Here is a 16485-nt window from a genome sequence, read left to right on the forward strand (position 1 = left end):
ATACGGCGTTGAAAAGCACGAGTTTTATGGTCCACTTGGCTTTCCATAGCAACCTGCGCGTGCAGTCCCCTCAAGTCTGAGGAGAAGGGCTCAGGTGAAAAAACCCTCCCCAATGTTTTGAATTTGAACTGCCAGAGCCCGTCTACAGAGAACATTCCCACTCCCAATTAAGTACTATTGTACCGAGGAGCCGAATTTTGGTTGCAGTTCCACCAGAGTTCCACTGGGGGCGATCGCCATGAGAACGAAATGAATGGGAGTCTATGGGCCTAGACGGCTAAATGTGTCCCTTTCACCCGATTGCCGTAGAGAAATCTCAGATCTGATTGTAGGTTTTGCAAGTTCAACATGGGATATAGGTCGAAAGTTGAATGAACGAGTACTTATGTCCTTTCGATTTCTTACAGGTTGAGTTGTTGTTGCCCATAACACGCAAGCATTCTGCTAATGAACGCTGATTGGTCAGTGAAGGACTGATACGACCAGAGATACCGCTTAATGGCATCCCAATCAGAATCAGCGGGATCAGAATGTTAAGGCGGACTTTTTTGCCCAAGATATTATTTTCAACGCAGCAACTTTTTTGTTGTTGTTGTTGCTGGCACTTTTATCTGCCTATTGTTATGTATGTACTGTGAAATTTACACGGAAAATAAATTGAATGTGAGTACTTGTTGTGTTATTCTTGTGTTAAGAAATACCAGATACATATGGTATAGTATTGCCACCTTTAAAAAAAACAAACAAATGTCAAGATCAATAGTGCTAAATATCAATAAAAATTGAAAACGGAAAAAAAATGCCTCACGGGTGTGCAATGATAAATTGTTCTAATAGTGGGCAAGGGTTGTCCTATTTCTCATTTCCCAAGGATGAAAAAAGGTGACCCATGTGGACTGTGTTAATTGTCAAAGTCTACCTGAATTTACGGTGGTTCATGTGGGAGGTTGGCTAATGTCCAAAATTGGCCAGGTTGAGCGGCTACCACAGATCTTAACGATACGTGTTGTTGGGAGGGGGACTCTTTACTCGATTGCTACAAATTGTTTTGTTAATATTTTAACTATTTTAACTACTTCACTGAATCACCTTCTACAGACTGAATGGGTTTTTTTAGGAGTTACCTAACGGCTCTGGAAAGCACCATAGACATTCTCTGAAAGCACCAAAGTGACTGAAGGATTGCTATAAAGCAGTATCTCTGGTCGTTCGATGACGTCATTGACATTTTTAAAAGACTTTTTAAAGCATTTAAGCAAGTTACTCTAAAAAATCTATTACCCCGCAATGTGTAATTTCTTTGCAATCTCCTTTCGAATACAACGTTGAAATTACTAGACAAAAAATTATATCCTGAGAAAAGTGGATTTTGAGGGGTATACCGCCATTGACCTCCATTCATTCTCCACTCGTCCTGTGAGCGCCCTCATATGGAATCAGAGTGGAACTGCAACCAGTTCAGAAGCCGAAAGTGTAGTGAGAGTGAAACTTCTCGCCATATTAGACATTCTCTGGCAATACTTAGCTCAACCAATCGGAATCTATCTTACACATTTCGGATTCAGTATGAGATGAGACGAGACACAAACAATGACAGTAGCTAGCGACCTTTAGAAATTATACCAACAAAATCAATACAATAAACAAATTAATCTATCTACCATAATTGTTATTTAAGATGCATAAGTACTGAAACCACTAAATATGATACTAGCTGCATCCGAAAGCTCTAAAATGCTGACTTCGGAGGCAGGAAGGCATCAAGGCATGTCCGAATCCAGATTATGCTTTACGTCCTGTCTCCGGAGGTACCGTTTCATGAGGTGTCTATGTGCAAAAACGCTGCTTGCAAAATCATTGCCTCATATGGCAGCAGCCTAGGCTTTCGGACACAGATACTATTTAAAGTTGAGCGTGCAATGCATTCTGGGAGCTCGAACTGTGGAATGCTTGCTTAAGACCATAGACAGTAAAAGAAGACCTGATTTTATAATAGACAGTAAAATAAGGTTTTTATACAGTCAAACGTGCTCCTCCAACTCACTATCAGTGAATTCTCTGGCGACACCTAGTGGTCATATGATGTAGGCCTAATAAGCTGCTGCATTGAATCAGAAACAATCCAACCGACGGATCAAAATGGCCAAATAAACTCAAACTAAAAGATGCAAGATACAGTACTAGAGTCGTCTTTTACACAACATCAGTAGGGTAATAAATGAGACTTCCATGAAATATACAAATGTATGTATGTATTTAGCAGACGCTTTTATCCAAAGCGACTTACAGTGCATTCAGGTTATCAATTTTTACCTATCATGTGTTCCCGGGGAATCGAACCCCCGACCTTGCTTGACAGACCAATGTTCTACCAATTGAGCTACAGCAACTCTAATATATGATAGAAAGGCCCTCCATGATGATAGTCAACATCGCACTAAGGCCATCTAAAAGTTTTCTTTCTTTTATGGTGTATTAAATCTATTTATATATTAAACATGCTTACAGACACGACATCCTACAGAATACTTTGACATGTTTAACCTAACACTTTGCTTTAAAAATTAGACAAGTGAGACCTATAGCAACTGAGTGATGGTATGAATCTTCTAACCTTACAATATAAATTAAATAAAACTAACTAATCAACCTTCCTGCACTACGTACATCCTCACAGTGCTCTGGTTCCCATCTCACTGCAAAGACTAGAGTGCGGTTTGAATGATTAACTCCTAATTGGAGTCATTAGAAACATAAGATTGGGAAACTAATATGTTTTACTTGTCTCCTCCAGTTGTGCATGGTTTTCAAATGTTTCAGTAACCAGCTAATCAAGGAAAATAGCTTCCACCTGCTTCCCAGATGCCGTTCAGATGTTCGCCTGAAAATATAACCAGCAATAGTGGACAGCTCGGGTTCTTTCTGTTTATTTCAGATCGTCAGCAGAGAGAACTTTGACAAAATATAAATACTGACATATAAATGTACCACAAAACTATAGTTTGTTAGTTTTTTTGTTGAAGACCTTAGTCAAGATAGCACAAGATATAATTTCTGACAGGAATGAACACAAGGCTGGAAATGCACAGTCAGAGGGTTTGTGGATTGCTTAAAAAACAGGCCTACTGATGGCTTTTAACATCCATGAAAACAACTGCACACTACACAAATGATTCTTTAGTGGAAAGAGTTCTTCATATTATTAAAATGTTCTTTACACTAAGAAAGATATATTCAAATATATACTGAATAGCTATATTGTTAATGAAGGCACCTAATAATTGGGATATCTGAGGGTGACTCAGTAATTAAATTGATTTTTAAAGAATACTCTAAAATGCAGTGTATAAATTCACGCTCAACTTTCATGCCAACTTATTAGAATCTCAGCTGATTTGAACTACATGAAAGGGTGAAAATGAAAAAATGTTATTCAGAGAAAACAGATGTTTAACATCTTCATTATGTTCCACACAGATTGAACTGATGCCGGTTGAACACTACTAAATGTATAGATAAATAATGGTTTGAAGAAAGAACTGACTTGAGAAGCATAGCTCCAAAATATTATAACAGCAATCTCAGTAGGCTATTGTGTAGATCAAAGACTATAACATAAGCACAGGGTATGTTACAAATAGATGACACACAAAAGCATACACAAATAGATGATTCACCATTTGCCTTTATAGTATATTGCCAGTGAAGACAGTGCAAGTGAATGGAGCAAAATCATATTTTATGGTGAAAAGATAAATACTGGTTCTAAACAACATTTGGAACAGATGATGATGATCTTTGGGTGTGGACAACCCCTTTAATCACAATGGCTAACATAATTGTTGTTCCTATAGGGTTCCTGCTCATTGTGATGTTTTTCATTTACTTTTGAAACTTTTCATAGAAATGTCTGGATGACATTTGCGCAGGGAACAACCGAGAGCAACCTCGTTCAGTAATGTTTTTAACTGTATTCTCTCACCATTGTTTTGTTAACCCAAGTGGGCTCTGTGTTGGTTGACAGCTGAGCCAATAGCATGTCATCGTGGGCTGGCTTTCTGCTATGCACGAGGAAACTATCGTAACTGATGGGTGTAGACATACTTCTCAGCCAATCATGTGCGATGAGAGGAGGGACAATGGAAGCGCTTCAACCAATCACGTTGGTTTAGAGGCGGGAGGTACATAGTGTTACTTGCGCAATGTAGTTGACACTCGTCTCGACCAATGATTGACGCAAGTGGGCGTGGCGACTGAACATTTCGTCCATCTAAATCATTTGTGGGCATGTATAATATTGACATGTCCCGCCCACTGGCCGGTCTGCAGACTCACACAAATACAGTTGTGTGCTTCATAAAAATGCACTCAGATGCGTCAAGTAAGTACAATAGTACATTTTCACTGCTATTCGTGTTCTGTCAACCTGTGATGACAATTGCGAACTTGCTGCACCCTGACAAGTCGGCGTGACTTCTTTTTAAGATGTATGATTCGCTGTATTGACGCATTTTGTTAGGAAAGTAGCCGTTACCCGAGCATACAGATCATAGCTGCTCTCTTTGTGTTTTTACTCCGATGTCTTGGGCGCTTCCAAGCGACAACTAACGTTACCTTGCAAGGAATAACGTTGCATTTTAGCCTTCTTTGTTTGAGTATATACAGCAATCCGAGCAAGGTATCTGATCGTATTTACAGGATACACTTGTATACTAATTACCTTTAATACCCAAATAACCTTAAGGGGATCCATCTCCTCACAACTCGAGTGAGCAGTGCAAACCAACCAAAGAGCAAGAGAAAGACGGCTTTTTAGAGCTAAACGGGTCGTTATTTTTTTCGAGAAATCTGCGGAAAAATGACAAGGGTGAAAATTGTGACGCAGTTGTGTAAAAAATTAGTGCTTGCAAACACGTCGAGTATGATCTGGGACATCACTTACGTCCCTCTGAAAGATCAACTGCATATCGTTGTGAAATAAATATCTTTGATCAAAGACGAAAAATATTTTTTGCAGCATTTGGGTCGCATTCATCAGTTGGGGAGAGTACCGATTGAAATTATGATTTGAGGAAATCTGGGAAATGTGGTTTATTCAGCCGAACCATTTCATTGGCAAACACAGGCGTTGTTTGCAGTTAGACTACATTCCCCATAAGTCCACATACTCTCCAGATACTTTGTAAAGTCGTTGCAAGTTGTGCGTGTATACACTCAAATGTGAATTAACGTTATGTGGCAGAAAATCCTATTTTCAACTGCAGTCAATTATAAAGATTTGAATGTTTTAAATGTGTCTGTGTGAATTCGAGTAATACTGTATCTTGCATGTTTGGAGTATTTCATATCCAATGGCATTCCTGACAGCTGCGTCACACGTTCACAAATAGTCTTATTTTACGTCGAGTTTGCTTTAATAAGGTCCTGGATTATACACCGAACTATGTTTAAATTGGATACCTTCCATCAACTCTGAATTTAATGTTGTTTCAGGGGCTTGTCTACCCGCACGTCGCTTGTACAGTAAGGCCTGCACCAATACGTAATTTTCTAGATCTGAATAACGAGAACGTGGAAGTTCATAACGTGTGCAAAATGAATCATATGCGTATGTCGTTTTTCACATTGCTACGTCGGTCTAATTTTTTTTCTAAAAATTCATAATGTTAACCTAGTTTTCAGGCGCCAGCACATTGTTTTATTCTGTGAACGTTGCATTTTATTAGGTTATTCCATTTCGACTTAATCAAAAAATAGGCTAATAAATTTCAAATACTTTATTATTCATATTATTTGAAAGCAAAACTCAAAACAAGCAAAGTTAATGAAATAAAATTGACATCAAATATAATCAGCAGCAAGTATTTACAGTATAGAAGGGATTACAATACACATTTGTGTCTAATCCACCTTCACCATGTTATTAATTTCATTATAACAAATGAAAATAAGATCCATGCACTTCAAAATAGTGCTTCTTTATGCTTTAGAATATGACTTTTCGTTCCATTGCACTGCATGAGGACAATTCAGTGGAACTTTAAAAGGATCCCATTAACCTTTCACAATGCACATCTATTCATATTTGAATATCATTTTTGATATCTAGGCTATATCTTCTTGAATGAAATACCCTGAATGAAAAACTGGATCTTAAGGTAAATTGAAGACCAACAGGGAATTGGCATTACTCACTTTCTTCAAAAACAATTAGATTTCATCTCATGATCGCATTCAATGAATTGATGCGTCTTCTGAAGTGTTAGGTTACAACTACAAGCTTATGGAGTATTGCTGTGTACCCTTTGTCCAACTGGTGTAAAGTATATCCTTGTAAGCCTGGTTCAATCTGTGCTTGGCTCTGCGTAATTGTGCATATTTAATCTTAAATATATTTAATCCCAAATCTTTTTTTATATATATATAAATTCACTAGGACCTGATATTAACGTGCTAGAGAAATATGGCCTCCACACTGGCATTTACTTTCTTAATGAAACCATACTTGACAATGTAAAGATTATGGATAACAGTGTCAGTGTTTGTAGCTGGCTATATTCATAATGAAGACACATAGAGCAGTTAAATGCATACTGTATGCATTGGCATATTAGAAACACTTCAGAATCTCACATGGCCTCTCATATTTCCCTGTCATTTTACATGCTGACTGGAGCAGATGCTTTCTCATTTCCTCAATAATTTCAACGTATAAAATGAAGACGCTGTGTGAACATATATACACACCACAACAAGCAACACACAGAAACCCATGTATAGCCCAGATGCTTGCACATAATTGCCAGGAGTACCAGATGTTTATTTTTATATATCCCTCACAGATTTCCAGCTGAACTCTCATTTGTCCACACTGGCCAGTATCCACAAGATCTACCACACCCTGCACAGGCTGGTAAATATGGCCTAAGTTTGCATGCACTTAAATACTCATCAGCTTTTTTGGGCAGATTTAACATTCATGTCTTTAAATAATTTAAACCAAGAGCATATATAAAGGTGGGATTTGTTTCATATAGTTCATCACTAGATGATTGATTTTTTTTTCAGTGTGATTCTGGCAGGTAGGCCAATAAACCAACCTAAAATAAATCAGTTTTATTCAAAACATTCTTGCTTTAAGGAAACCTCCATTTTATTTTGAAAATACTCCCCTAGAGTTAAACAGTCTAGTTTTTAAATTTTTGGTCTATTCAGCTGAACTTAGGGTCCGGCTGAAGCACTTTTAGCTTAGCTTAGCATAGATCATCGAATCTTATTAGACCGTTAGCATCTCACTCAAAAATGACCAAAGAGTTTCCATATTTTTCCTATTTAAAACTTGACTCTTCTGTAGTTACATTGTGTACTAAGACCAATGGAAAATAATTTTCTTCAAACATGACTTTTAAAAGAGAAAACCTTAGAATTACAATAGATTGTTCATGCAGCTATTTTAGACATATCTTTGGTACACCGTATTTGGTACAGTAGCATAATCATGATGTCAAATTTTTTCCGACAAAAAAACCCCTAAACAAACAGGCGAGGGATGTATAATTGCATGCAGAATTTTGCAAATGGGATGACAGCTGATATTGTGTATGTGAATATTATTAGATCAGGCCATAAACCTTTATTCCCTGGTTATAGGACAGTTGTGGTTCTTTTATTGAGATGAATGCAAAAGCTGACAATGCTGGACTGGTCAGTGTTGCTTGTCATGGTAGATTAACATCTTGGGATAGCAGTGTTTGGCTATATGTGAGGTTAGGACACTCAACAGCATTTTTACAAACTACAAATTAGCCTATGATCAAGTCATTTAGTTAAATAACTACCCTCATAAGCCTGATTCACACAGAATTGTACTCTACATTAGCTTATTTCCAGAACTCTCCTCTCCGAGAAGAGCACAGGCAGCACCTGTAAAGGTTACAAGAAATAAGACAATCATCCACCTACATCACACACATATACATGCTTGCTTTCTTTTTTTTTTTTTATGGTGAGATGCTAATATGCTGCAGAATGTTTTTTGAGTAAGAGAGAGAAAGAGTGATTGTGGGCGTTTCTTTTTCACCATAGAACCTGACTGAAGACGTCAGCCCAGAGACTCAAGGTACAGGTAGTGAAAAAAAAAGTATATACAAAATTTGGAGTCAGTAAGGTTTTAATGCTTTTATTCAGCAGGAATAGATTAAATTGATCATAAATAACAGCAAAGTAATTTATAATGTGCAAAAGATTTCAAATAATATCAATATATTATCAAATAAATTGTTCTTTTGAACTTTCCATTTATTAAACAGTCCTGAAAACATGCAGGCCATCTTAAGCAAATTAAATGAGGACATATAATTTGTTTGAGGGACGGAATGAATCAAAAGGGGACACAAAAAATACTCATCATCTTTGTGTCGTGCTTATCTGTCTTTTCCAGCCTGCTGCTCCAGAGCCATGCCCCCCAGGAAAAAGAGGAGACCCACTGCTGGAGATGACCTGTCTGCTAAGAAGAGCCGGCAGGATAAGTATGCCCAAAACAGTCACCTTTCCATTCATCCATCCATCTGTCCGTTGACTTTCCTTTAATCAGAATCAGAATCAGAATGATCTTTATTGCCAGTTATGTTTACACATACGAGGAATTTGTTTTCGTGACAGAAGCTCCGCAGTGCAACAGAATGACAGTGACAGAAAAAAAACGCATAATAAAAGAATAAAAAATGCAAATAAGTAGGTAAGGAATGACAATATACACATTTTCAACTGTAGGCAGGTGTATTACAAAAAGCAGTTATGTATGTACAGGCATAGTATGTGCAAAATTTAAGTGTACACTAAGTATGTGCGTTAGATAAATAAGTGTATGTGTATATAAATATAAATAGTGTAGTGTGTTCCACAGTCATTATCATTGTTCATTAGATGGATTGCTTGGGGGAAGAAACTGTTCCTGTGTCTGGTCGTTTTGGTGCTCAGTGCTCTGTAGCGTCGACCAGATGGCAACAATTCACTCAAGCAGACACGCTTATCCATCTAACTTCTTGATTAACAACTAAACTAGTTTTCAGTTAAAATATGTCAATTAAGAAATCCTGTATTCATGCACAGAAGGAACTGAATGTTGTTATTTTAGAATAATGTCAAAATAAAGTTGAAATGATCATAACTGTTAATTGTACCATCAGATCTCTTTGTGTGGGTGGATTTCTGCCCTCATGTGTCTCTACTTGTTTGTATCAGATGAAGCATGTCCGTGCTTTAATGTGTATACAAGTGTGTATTAATGTGTATTTAAATAGCCTTGCTCAGTCCTTGTCTATTCATTTTAGTGTTTACAGAAAACAGGAGACATTGCAAATCCAGGAAGCCGAAGCTTTTTCTAGCAAGAGATGCCTAGAATGGTTCTACGAATACGCAGGTATGTGGGCATCCCATTTGTAGTCATTTTGAGTTTGTCATAATGCTATGAACTATTGCAAATATATATATATATCTTTGATTTTATTAGTAAGGTATTGAAAAGTTTATATAATTTGACTTGATTTTGTCTAGAAGGCCGTGAATAATGTCAGCTAAATGTAGGCTTTTTTGGATTCAGAATTCCATCCTTGTGGCTTCAGACACTTTCCAAATGAAGTGAAGATGAAAATAAAATATAAGTATATAATAACATGTATTTGGAAACTTAAAGGCTTAGTTCACCCGAGAATAAAAAATTCTTCCATCTTCTAAAGCATCCTAACCCTTGCAGTCACACTTAAAAATGTCTGAATTTTATTGCATGCAAAATGCCAAATATAAAGATTAAGAAATATTAAACCAAGTGGCATCTGCAAAAAAAAAAAGAAGCTTTTCTTAGAACGAACTTCAGTTTTTCAATTACTTATATATATTCACAATTTTTTATATATATATATATATATATATATATATATATATATATATATATATATATATATATATATATAGTTCCTATTAAGTTCAGAGTACCCTGGCACATTTACATATAAACATGTTCCACAGAGGTTAGACAACTAAAGTGTCCAAGACTTTTTGTTTTTATTTTAAACGGCATACCTATCGCTAAGTTAACAAACTTATAAAATGTTTTGATTGAATTGTGCTTGTGCAAAGACACTTATGTGGTTTTAATTGTGGCTTAATTGTCTAAACACCACTGTATAAAATAGTAAATTGTGTCTGAATGTTTAAATAGGGTGCGATGACGTTGTTGGACCGGAGGGGATGGAGAAATTCTGTGAAGACATTGGAGTGGAGCCAGAGAACGTAAGAAAACTAAACGGATCTTATATGATTTCATAGTTTACTTTACTTTTAAAAAATCTTGTCATTAGTTTTACATTTGAATGCATGTTTGTACGCAGGTAGTGATGCTGGTATTGGCCTGGAAGCTTGATGCCCAGAGTATGGGTTACTTCACTTTACAGGAGTGGCTCAAGGGAATGGGCTCATTGCAGTATGTTTGGCAAAACATGGAACTAAAATGCATTTACTACCACGCTACTACACTTTTTCTCATCCCAACCTTCACTTTTCCTCTTCTTCTGTCATACGCAGATGTGACTCTACTGAAAAACTCAGGAACTCTCTAGACTACCTGAGGTCTGTCCTCAATGATGCCACCAGTTTCAAGCTCATTTACCGATATGCCTTCGACTTTGCCAGGGTAAGCGTGACTGTGTATATGCATTAGGACAGATTGATAAACATTGATCACTGTTCACTTTAGAAGTTCTGGCCTTCTTGTAATATGTCAACACTATATTTAATTTTGCCAGTAGCTGTGCATCTGGAACCTTTTTGTGTTTTTTTTCTTCCCTGCGTGTATGCTTGGCACATCACAGTCCTTCAGTTACAGCAGACAAGGGCTTGAGACTGCTGAGAAATGGTGCTATTTTGGGTTGTTTTAGCTCTTTGTCTGCTCAGCAGAAGTATCTCTTGTTCAGATAGTTGAATTTTTTTCACTCCCTTGGTATGAATTGTAAAGCAACTGGATCTTTGCAGACTGAGTAAAACTCTTACGGGAGCCATTCGATAGGGCCAATAAAGTGGAGGAGTACAAATAAACAGCTCGTGGCAACCTTGTATGGATAACATGACATTCATCTTGTCTAGATGAAACAGAATTGTTCATGTCTGGACTCATTTTGAATAGAGCATTTAATCCTTTGTTGTGCACTAGTTACATATTATGGCAGTTAGAGTGATTTTAAAGACATTAATATCTATTTTTGCTATTCAAGGTGCAGGGACCATAATAATGTCTGCTCAGGTGGTTGTAATATCATACGTGACCCTGGACCTCAAAACCAGTCTTAAGTCACTGGGGTATATTTTAGCAATAGCCAAAAAAAACAAAAAACATTGTATTGTATTTTCTCTTATGCCAAAAATCATTTTGATATTATGTAAAGAAAAAGGTTCCATGAAGATATTTTGTACATGTATAAAAACCTAATTTTTTATGCAGATATTCAAATAGTTGTATCTCGACCACATATTGTCCAATCATAACAAACCATACATACAAGGAAAGCTTATTTATTCAACTTTCAGTTGATAAATCTCCATTTCAAGAAAAAATACCCTTATGACAGGTTTTGTGGTCCAGGGTCATATATGTTCAAGTTCAGAGTATGGAGAGTACACAGTACACTGAATTCCAAAGCCAAGCAACCTGGTTTTAAGTACCTTGGCAATAATGGGTAATTTACAGATTGTTACCTCAGCCACCACCATAATTGCCAACTAAGTATTTTTTATTGTGATGTGTGAACTTGTATTCAAACTCTTTAAACTTTAATATGCTTCCACCCCTTTGTAGGAGAAGGATCAGAGGAGTTTAGACTTGAATACTGCCAAGTGCATGCTGGGACTTCTGCTTGGCAAGACCTGGCCATTGTTTCCAGTGTTTAACCAGTTTCTAGAAGTAAATACTTTAATCTTTACAGTCTATCAGTCACTTCAATTATTTTACATGATGTGTCAAATGTTTGGACACACCTTCATAACCATTATTTCTACTCATTATTATTATTATTATTATTATTATTATTATTATTAAAGGGAAAGTTGAATCAAAAATTAACATTCCGTCATCTACCTAACCAGATGTCGTTCCAAAACTGTATTGTAGAAGGTATATTGAAAAAGTGTTGGCAACCGAACAGTTTTGGTTACCAATGACTTTCATTGTATACACAATAAAAAAAATAAAAAAAAAACGACAACAACAAACACTTTTATCAAAAACCAAGAAAGTTTTAGAACAATTCAAGGCTCTGTAAATGTTGACATTTCACTTAATGAATCCCTTATTATCCCCCTTAATGAAGTCATAAAAAATAACAATGGAAAAACTAATTTAAAAAATATTTGAGCATATATTTGATGGTCATACAACTTAATACATCATGCGATGCTTTTGAAACAGTACTGAGAGAAAGTTCACTACACTTGTATACTGATCTTTCTATTGCCTGCTTTTTTGTTTCCTACTCATCCTTAAAAGGAACAGGCTAGTTCAGCCAAAAATGAACATTTTGTCATAATTTATTCACTGTCATGTTGGTTCAAGTTTCTTATTAAAAAAGTTATTTTGTAGAAATGTGAAGAACCAAACAATTGTTGGTTCCCATTGACTTCCATAGCAGGGAAAGAAACCCTGTGAAAGTCAGTGGGGTTTGATTACCAGTATTCTTCAGAATATATTCTATGTTTAACATAAGAAAGAAGCTCATAGAGGTTTGGAATGACATGAGTGTGAGTAAACGATGACAACATTTTCATTTTTGGTTGAACTATTCCTTTAAAAAAATAAAACTTAAACGTGAAGCCACAATTTTGTGTTTGTTTGAAAAATCTAATTCACCATAAATCTTTAAATCAAAAGGTTTAAGACCATGTTCGGTTCATTAAGTGAGTACGGATATTTGACTGGCTGTTTATACAGACATATGCGCATCAGCACATATTGTCTTAAATATTAAGTCTGTGAAATTTGACAAATTTTCCCCTTTTTTCCACAGCAATCGAAGTATAAGGTTATAAATAAAGATCAATGGTGCAATGTTCTAGAATTCAGTAGGACTATCAACCTTGATCTCAGTAACTATGATGAGGACGGGGCCTGTGAGTACAAGCACAAATTTAGACATCCATCATTCTTTTGTACAATGCAGCTGGAAGTACATCAGATTTGTTTTTCGACTCATTTTTCCCTCTTTCCTCAGGGCCAGTGCTTTTGGACGAGTTTGTGGAGTGGTATAAAGACCGAGAGATGTCGTAGCGACAGCTTTCCCATGCCTACCACCATCACCAACTAGATAGACCAACTAATCGCCAACAATCACCATGACAATGACGACAGAAACGGCTTTGATACAAACATCTAGAAAACAAAGTACAAATCAAAACTGAAGTGTTTGGGACAGACTGATGGTGGCCCCTGGCGCTGAGGGCTTGAGTGTTCATGTAGAATGTAATTATCAATGCACATGTTTGTATGTCGCCCTTTAAGCCGGGGCCATAGGAGGGTCACTGGTGGTTGTGTGTTGGAGAAACAGCACCTCACCGACTCCACCTTATGTCCCCCATAACCCACAATGCATTGTGGGTAAGCACACGGCCAGTCTTGGTGCCGCCTTCCCACCCCACTGTGATGTTTCATATAGCTGTGAATGTTTCATATAGGATCTTCTAAGGAGGATGAATTTGGATTCTCCACAAGGCAGGGTAGGTAAAAACTCCCATACTGTCTGAAGTTTAGGTAATTTAGGCCTGTAAGGAAAGGAAAAAGAAGAACTTGCATGGCTTTTTACTGAAGGTCAGTGACTTAATGCTAAGGTTCACAATGGAAATAGCTTACCGTGTCGCTCTGCTGATGATGGTGGTCCAAACACTGTTTACTACGGTTTTTATGTTGGAGGATGATGACAGTCAGAGCATGTTACCATAGATACACCGCAACCTTTGCCATAAGTTTTATTTTTACCAGTCTCACTGCACTTGGATGCCATTTAATAAACTGCACCACATGCAAGAGTGTCATAGACATTCTGCTCTAAGTACTTCCAGTGGTGTTGTATCATTATCTATTTCACCACTTACATTCTTGATATTGATTATGAAATCAACAAGAACAGCTTTACTGTTCACAACATGAAGAACAGCGAGTTAAACTTATCATGAGCGTGGAGCCCGGTATCTTTTTCCTGGCTCGCATGACCATTGTGTATTCACACTGCAATGGCAAGATATGGCCATCTTGTAGAGGAGTGTAAGCAGGTTAAAGTGACTATGGGATGCATTCACTATATTTCATTCTTAAGCAATGTAACTTTACTGTGCATGTCACGGTTAAAATTACAGGATGTGGATCTGAGGCAGAGACGATGAGAGAAAGCTGTTAAAGTGCACTTTTGATTTCTGTGATGAATTGCCACAAAAATATATAAACAGGTATCCTGCCCTAAACACTGACACTTCTTTGGCCACTTCCTCTTCCACAGATTTTGTGGTCAAGTATGATCACCTTAACCCATAGTGACCAATGCCTAGCAACTATTTAACGTTCTAGTTATGTTTGTAAAACTATTGAGTTTTGTCTATGGCTGTGGCGTGAAGCTAACTTGTCATTTGAACAAGAAAAAAAAAATGCATGCATGCATTCTGCAATTAGAGCCGTCTTCGTGAATGAATGAGGTTTTTTCTTTTTGTACTTTTTTTGCTCTTGTTTTATTTTTTTTGTATAGGTATTTGTAGAAGTGGACTTTTTTGTGCTTAATTTGGGTATCCGCGGTCATGCAGTCTTAACGCTTTATGAAAAACATGATTGTGTGATGGTATTTAGAGCTTAAACACACTTGTAACCTCATCTGTTGAGATGTTCTTCTCTGCATTGCCTTCTCCATCAAGTGCTAAACTACCATGTGCATAATTGACTGCAGCATTTCAGTATACAGTATCTGCAGTTTCATGTAAACATATTCATTTTATGTTTATGTCATACAGAGACAGACAAAAACATTAACTTTATTAAAGTTTACTTAGGGTAAAAAAAAAGTTTTCTGCTTACAGGACATTTTTGTTCTGTTTTAGGATTTTTTCCCACTACTTTTTTTCTGAAAGATGAAGGTTGCTCACAATAAATTATCATGTATTCAACCAGCATCTAAGAAGCCAACAGTCTATGTATGCTGTGCATGCTGGCCAGAATCCATTTGAAAAATGTCTACAGACACTTGTTATAATCCCATTCATCTGCACCTGTTTGTGCCGGAGGGAAATACTTGTTTTAAAATTAATTATTTCAACAGATAGACAAGTTCCCTGTATTATGGCTGTTGCTTTTGTTGGGGAGTATGTAATGCAGAGGGCCGAGCATTCTCTTCTGACTGTACATATGTATGGATGTGTGTGTATATATGTGTTTGTTTTCACTGTAACCTCTCTACATTCAGTATATATAAAGGGGTTTATTAACGAAATGTGGAGTCATTTTTATTTGTTTTAGATAAAGGGATGGAAGCCTTGGACTAACAATTATTCTGAAGTCATGCTGAGACTTTCCGCCTGTTTGCAGGAAAACTAGTAGAGATGTAACTATTCACTCAAGTCACAATTCGGTTTGATTTGATCCATGATGTTTTTTAACAAAATGAGATTCAAGACAAATTATAAGTTAAATGTTTCCAATTATTATTGCTTGGACAAAATGTTGCACTTTTTTTTGTGGAACTGAATTATAACACTAGTATACCACTTGCATATTATTGCTGTTTTGTTGGTTTGATTGCTTCTATTGTTCTCATTTGTAGGTTGCTTTGGATAAAAGTGTCTGCTATATGACAAAATTAATATAGAATTTAAATGTAAATAACAAAATAAAAAAGTCTCTTAATATAAACAAAATAAGACTTTGTCTGTGCTCTTTCCAATTAACAAGAGAAGCAACCTCTGCATTTTAAACATGATCCAAACAAAGATGCTGCATTCATGCAACATGAGTAGTTTTCAGTCTAAATTAGATTGTATAATTTCAAATCTCGAAGCAAACAGAATGATTTGACCTTAGTTTTGTGAAATTATACATAAAAATATCTGCATGAAACAGAAACTGTGGACGGACTGAACGTGACGCAGATTCACTCTCTGCCAGCAGGTGGCGTTTAAGCGTTTCCTTGGTTATCACTGTAAACAAAGCAGCCCTGCACTTATGAACTTTAATATGCATTATACAGAGGCAAGATGAAATGAAAAAAATACCATCTAAACTTTTCTAAAGACAGTAATTTCCCCCCAGACATACATTCATATATACTCCTACCCCTAATTAAATCACGATTTGTAGCATTCAACCGATTAAAATCGTCACATATTTGAATCGAGTTTCAACTGGCTCGCGATTAATCGTTACACCCCTAAAACCATTGAGATTTAATAAAAGGGACTAAGAAACAC

General features: G+C 36.6%; 1 protein-coding gene across 3 annotated transcripts; it reads left to right on the plus strand.

Moving 5' to 3' along the window:
* Positions 1 to 4272: 4272 nt before the first annotated feature.
* dcun1d4 (DCN1, defective in cullin neddylation 1, domain containing 4 (S. cerevisiae)) lies at positions 4273 to 15531 on the plus strand. Of its 3 annotated transcripts, none has more exons than XM_026291187.1 (11): positions 4273 to 4381; positions 6843 to 6913; positions 8086 to 8125; positions 8441 to 8528; positions 9333 to 9421; positions 10220 to 10290; positions 10389 to 10480; positions 10582 to 10690; positions 11849 to 11953; positions 13053 to 13155; positions 13257 to 15531. In XM_026291187.1, the coding sequence occupies exons 1-11, from the start codon at positions 4288 to 4290 to the stop codon at positions 13310 to 13312; spliced, it is 918 nt and encodes a 305-aa protein (XP_026146972.1). In that variant the 5' UTR covers positions 4273 to 4287; the 3' UTR covers positions 13313 to 15531. The 3 variants fall into 3 exon arrangements, with proteins under 3 accessions (XP_026146972.1, XP_026146973.1, XP_026146974.1); XM_026291188.1 differs by having other exon boundaries at positions 8086 to 8119; XM_026291189.1 differs by lacking the exon at positions 8086 to 8125 and having other exon boundaries at positions 4330 to 4381.
* The last annotated feature ends 954 nt before the right edge of the window (positions 15532 to 16485 follow it).

Source organism: Carassius auratus, chromosome 20 (assembly GCF_003368295.1).
Source record: "Carassius auratus strain Wakin chromosome 20, ASM336829v1, whole genome shotgun sequence".
NCBI lineage: Eukaryota > Metazoa > Chordata > Actinopteri > Cypriniformes > Cyprinidae > Carassius > Carassius auratus.

Coding starts and splice junctions, on each gene's coding strand:
- dcun1d4 (XM_026291187.1), top strand. CDS start 4,288: ATGTATAATATTGACATGTCCCGCCCACTGGCCGGTCTGCAGACTCAC. Junction 10,481..10,581: donor AAGGGAATGGGCTCATTGCA/GTATGTTTGGCA, acceptor TGTCATACGCAG/ATGTGACTCTACTGAAAAAC. Junction 13,156..13,256: donor CTATGATGAGGACGGGGCCT/GTGAGTACAAGC, acceptor CTCTTTCCTCAG/GGCCAGTGCTTTTGGACGAG.